Here is a 5885-nt window from a genome sequence, read left to right on the forward strand (position 1 = left end):
AACCACCAAGCACCGAGTCTCCTCCTTGATGAATGTCGTGGCCAAAAAATGCTGAAAACAGTCCACATCAGGTCTACACGACGTAACAACAAACACAAAGTGACAAAACAAACAGAAAAACAACAAAAAAAGCAAGGCTCATGAGAGCACTTGCCGATTACTTACATTTTCCATTGATTTAGGCGATATGAAATGTTATTTTTCACCTTCTACCTATGATGTCATTTCAAACAAAAAATAAAGTTAATGTTACTGTATTTTCCGCACTAAAAGGCGCGCCAAAAAGCCTTCCATTTTCTTAAAAGCTCACAGCGCGCCTTAAAATCCGATGCGCCTTGTGGTTATTACGGTAATATGTCGACCCCAAAATGGCTCCTTGTTTGAGACCTGCTTTCAAAAAAAACTTAAGGCGATCGGGTTACGCAGTTGAACACGGAAATAGAGCAGCGGCAAGAGAGTTCAATGTTAACGAGTCAATGTTATAACTTGCTGTTGGTTAAGTGAACTGTGTCGCTGCTTTATTAAATAAGTTTTACTGACATCTGATCGTTCTGTAGCAATGCCACTCAACAGCTAAGGTATCTTAGCTGTTGTCGTTTGTTCAAAGCTCCTTTGATCTGTGACGTGGGTTGCGTAGGCGCTGGTTGGTTGAACCACGTGCGTACGTGCTCGGCGCTCACGCGCGCACAGAGAGCAGCGGACTATGGACTGCTGAGGCATGCTTCACTTGAGTGGCCTTGCTACAGTTCTGTTGGCATTTCCTTGAGCGTAGCTCCATCTAGTGGATGCATTGTAGATTGCACCTTATAGTGCGGTGCATCCAATATAAGATAAGATAACCTTTATTTGTCCCACATTGGGGAAATTTGCAGTCTACAGCAGCAAAATTGGGGGGGGGGGGAATTTCAAAATAGGCCTTTCATTGAAGGTGTGCCTCATAATCCAGTGTGCCTTTTAGTGTGGAAAATACGGCAGTTTATGTCGCATGTTCACAATCTGAGGCGAGCCATCTCGTCCCACTGCTCCACTGGGCGGGAGAGTCACCTGTGACTCCTTTTTCTGTGCCGATGTAGTGCTATGTGATCATATTATGACAGGATACATAGTATTATTTAAAAACATCCATCATGCCATCTAATCCTATTGTTTTTACAATGTTATTGTGATGTGTGGGATCGGTACACAGGTCCTTCTCAAAAAATTAGCATATTGTGAGAAAGTATTTTCTGTAATGTACTGATCAACATTAGGCTTTCATCTATTTTAGATTCATTACACACAACTGAGGTAGTTCAAGCCTTTTATTGTTTTAATATGGATGATTTTGGCCAAAAAATAAAGGAAAAAAACAAAAATCCCTTTCTAAAAAAAATGTGCATATTTCATCCATGTTATGGATGCCCAGGATGCTTTGATAGCGCCTTAAGCTCATCCACAGTGTTGGGTCTGGTGTCTCTCAACTTCCTCTTCACAATATCCCCCAGATTCTCTTTGGGGTTCAGGTCAGGAGAGTTGGCAGGCCAATTGAGCACAGTAATACCTTGGTCAGTAAAGCATTTACCAGTGGTCTTGACACTGTGAGCAGGTGCCAGGTCGTGCTGAAAAATGAAATCTTCATCTCCATAAAGCTTTTCAGTTGATGGAAGCATAAAGTGCTCGAAAACCTCCCGATATCAAGCTGCACTGACCCGGCCTTTGATAATACACAGTGGACCAACGCCAGGAGCTGACATTGCACCCCAGACCATCACTGACTGTGGGTACTCTACACTGGACTTCAGGCACTTTGGCATTTCCTTTTTACCAGTCTTCCTCCAGACTCTGGCACCTTGATTTCCGAATGACATGCAAAATTTGCTTTCATTCGAAAAAAAGTACTTTGGACCACTGAGCAACAGTCCAGTGCTGCTTCTCTGTAGCCCAGGTCAGCCGCTTCTGCCGCTGTTACTGGTTCAAAAGTGGCTTGACCTGGAGAATGCGGCACCTGTAGCCCATTTCCTGCACAGTGGTTCTGGATGCTTCTACTCCAGATTCAGTCCACTGCTTCCACAGGTCCCCCAAGGTCTGGAATCGGCCCTTCTCTACAATCTTCCTCAGGGTCCAGTCACCTCTTCTGGTTGTGCAGCGTTTTCTGCCACACTTTTTCCTTCCCACAGACTTCCCACAGAGGTGCCTTGATACAGCACTCTGCGAACAGCCTATTCGCTCAGAGATTTCTTACTGTGTCTTACCCTCTTGTTTGAGGGTGTCAATGGTGGCCTTCAGGACAGCAGTCAGGTCGGCAGTCTTATCCATGATTGCAGTTTTGAGTCATGAAACAGGCTGGGAGTTTTTAAAAGCCTCAGGAATCATTTGCGGGTGTTTTGTGTTCACTCGTTGATTCAGATGATTAGGTTAATAGCTCCTTTAGAGTACCTTTTCATGATATGCAAATTTTTTGAGATGGGAATTTTGGGTTTTCATGAGCTATATGCCAAAATTATCAGTATTTAAACAATAAAAGACCTCAAATATTTCAGTTGGTGTGCAGTAAAATATATGAAAGTAACATTTCTATCATTACATTCTGGAAAATAATTAACTCTATCACAATATGCAAATTTTTTGAAAAGGACATGTATGTAGAAAGGTGGCAGCGAGTCCGCCACAACTACTCGGACTTCAAAGCTGCGTCATCATCGCATCACCGGGTTTTAGCATGTGCTGCACAGTCGGCTGGCTTTCCAGTATTTATGTTTTAAAAACATACACTCCCACAGTGCAAGCTGGTGTCATTTACATTGAATTATCTCTCTTGCTAGCAGTTGAGTGTTTCACTTTAGGCATGACTAATCGATTTACACTCAGTGCAACTGTTGCACTAATGTAAAAGTCTGGTTCTTAGTTTGAGCAGTTATGCCTTCAGACTGGACAGGGACGGAGGGATGACGCCGCTGCTCAGTGCACATTGTCACAAGTGCAATCAATCATGAAAATGTCAGGTGGAAACACAAGCAAGCTAGCTTAACAAATTGAAAATGGGCGTCTCACCTCACAGAACTGCTTTTCAGCATATTCTAGCTTTGCTGCTTCGACGCAAACTTTTTTTCATGCTAAATAATTGTTTGTATAATGTTTCACAGGATAATGATTTGTTCAAATCCTTTCTTTTTTTTGTAAATTTTTTTTTTAATTCTATGTTACATTCATGTTGTTATGTAAATTTTTTTTTTTTTAATTCTATGTTACATTCATGTTGTTAAAGTGTGCTCTTCATCTCTTAAAATGAAAACAAGCAAGCAAAGTCGCACTGCTTTCACTCACCACCTACTGCCTGGAGACAGCTGGGATAGGCTCCACCACGCCTGCGGCGCTCAAGAGGATAAGCGGATCAGAAAATGGATGGATAGTTAACAATTCTTACAAGAAAAAATAAATAAATCAAATATAATGTAAAAATAAAATACTCCTTTTTAACTTCAATGACAAATGATGACAATAACGTACCTGTAGTTGGTTGCGGATGTACATATTACTTATATCATTCGTTATTGTCACACAACTATTGCCGGCGTGCTGGATCCTATCCCAGCTATCTTCAGGCAATAGGCAGGGTATACCCTCAACTGGTTTCCAGCCAATCGCAGTAAAGCGAATCAATGAATCGTTATATTGATTAAAAAAATAAAAGATGTGTTGTTCTGTGGCCAGCATCGATGTAAACAAGTCTAACCCTCATGATGCAGCTTTATCGTAGGCCTGACACATCGATACAGTTAAATAAATAGCTTAGTGCTCTCAACCATTTTTCCAGACGAATGAGCATTTCGATGCCAAAAAATATTGTGATTATCAGGTATTATGAAATTCCCCCCTTGCGCCAAATTTATACCCCTCATACCATTTATACGACCCGCCACTTGGTCCAACGTTAACTATTTACGCTTCTCTTCACTTTTCAGGATGAGAAACTAGATGGAGACAACCGCTACTTCTGTGAAAGCTGTCAAAGTAAACAGAACGCCACCCGGAGGATCAGACTGCACAGTCTCCCTCCCACCCTCAACCTGCAGCTCATGCGCTTTGTCTTTGACAGGTTTGTCCGAAAAATATTTCTAAAATTAAAAGATTCATATCCTATTAATCATCTCGATATGAAACATGGCAACAAATAATGATGCATCATTAAGAGTTAGTTACCCGATTATTGACAGCTTCTGTGATGTAATCTCTAGACAAACGGGGCACAAGAAGAAACTCAACACCTACATCAGTTTCCCTGAGCAACTGGACATGGCGCCTTTTTTTGAAGTCACAAAAGGTATCCCCACTTTTAATTTCAATGCTCTTCTGCTTCGGTCAGATATATGTGGTGACAAAAGGATAAATGACACCCTTGTCATACAAAATGGATGGACAAAATAGGATTTTGCTGACTTTAACCACAAAATGCCATGGTCCATGAACTGTCTGGCTCTGTGTGAAAATGTACTTTCCTCCTAAGCCTCATAACTGGTTTGGCTAAGGATATCATTTTTTGCCGAGTCTGGTCCTAATTGTTGAGTCAGGACCTGACCCGAACTGAGGCGAGGGAGACCTGCAGTTTTTACGATGTTGTTCTGGGTTCCTTTGTGACCTCTTGGATGAGTCATCACTGTGCTCTTGGAATCACATCTTTCGGCTGGCCATATCGGTTCATGCTTTCTTAATTTGTTTGTCATGGTTCTCAGTGTGGTTAGCTGCAGTACTCAGGCTTTAGGAATGACTTTGTAACCCTTTTCAAACTGATACATCTCAATGACTTTATTTCTTTACTGTTATTGAAAGTCTTCAGATTGGTGCATTTTGCTGGAGCTTTTTTAAGATATCTTGACCAACTTAATTTTGTTAGGCAGGTTCTATCTAAGTGATTTCTTGGTTTAAAACAGGGGTCCCCAACCGCCGGTCCGCGGACATCCGTCTGTGTAACACTTGACACACGTCAAGCCACGCTTCTCCATCACGTGACCGATTACTTCAAAACAAAACGCAGGAGCTCGCAAAATGAGTAAAAAAAAACTGCTGGAGATCACAAATGACGGCGGCCTTAAAAGTACGTTCGAGATAACTGGATCAAAGTGATGTCTGAATATTCTGAGATTGCCACAGTAGCACTGTTGCTATTTCCGACATGCTACCTGTGTGAGGCGGGGCTTTTCTGCAGCAACGGCGACAAAAACCAAATTACGAAGTAGACTTGACATAAACCACACACTTGAGGTGTCATTGTCTCCTATTACCCCGAGATGGGACCGTCTGGTTGCAGAAAATCAAGCTCGGTGCTGTGGTGAGTCCTCATTTTCATGCTCTTTGAATTTGCGTTGTATCGTATTTTGAAGGCATTAAACATTGCCATAGCGATCGGAGTGTTGCGGCCAGATTAGACGCTCCTTGTGTTTATTATTATATTTCGAAAACGCCACAGTTTTCATGCAGCTCATACCATATTATTTTGTTGTATTATTTCCGCCACACCTTAAATGCCGGTCCCTGAAAATATTGTCTTGACATAAACCGGTCCGTGGGGCAAAAAAGGTTGGGGACGCCTGGTTGAAAAGGTCTGGAATTATTTGGGCTCGGATGTGAAAATGAAGTAAGTTTTCCAAAAATGTGATCCACCAAAGTTGATGATTCAACAAGAGGGTCCTGCGCAGGTGTGTGTGTGTGTGTGTGTGTGTGTGTGTGTGTGTGTGTGTGTGTGTGTGTGTGTGTGTGTGTGTGTGTGCGTGTGCGTGCGTGTTTGTGTGCAGGTTTGTGTGTGTTTTTGTATATATATATATAGTAAATATTCTCTAGTGCGGACTCGTGTTTGCGCTGTCCAATTTGTCCTGATAACAGAAATTCCTCATTTGGGAAATGAGCATGGT

General features: G+C 42.0%; 1 protein-coding gene across 3 annotated transcripts in view; it reads left to right on the top strand.

Annotated features, from left to right (window-relative positions):
* usp48 (ubiquitin specific peptidase 48) overlaps positions 1-5885 on the top strand; it is a 33176-nt gene that overhangs the window by 4938 nt on the left and 22353 nt on the right. For all 3 annotated transcript variants that reach the window (XM_019867620.1, XM_019867621.1, XM_019867622.1), the window contains 2 exons: positions 3942-4075; positions 4215-4300. In XM_019867620.1, the coding sequence (XP_019723179.1) occupies positions 3942-4075; positions 4215-4300 (220 nt within the window). The remainder of the gene's footprint in view (positions 1-3941; positions 4076-4214; positions 4301-5885) is intronic.

This window comes from Hippocampus comes, unplaced genomic scaffold, assembly GCF_001891065.2.
Source record: "Hippocampus comes isolate QL1 unplaced genomic scaffold, H_comes_QL1_v1.1 scaffold84, whole genome shotgun sequence".
NCBI lineage: Eukaryota > Metazoa > Chordata > Actinopteri > Syngnathiformes > Syngnathidae > Hippocampus > Hippocampus comes.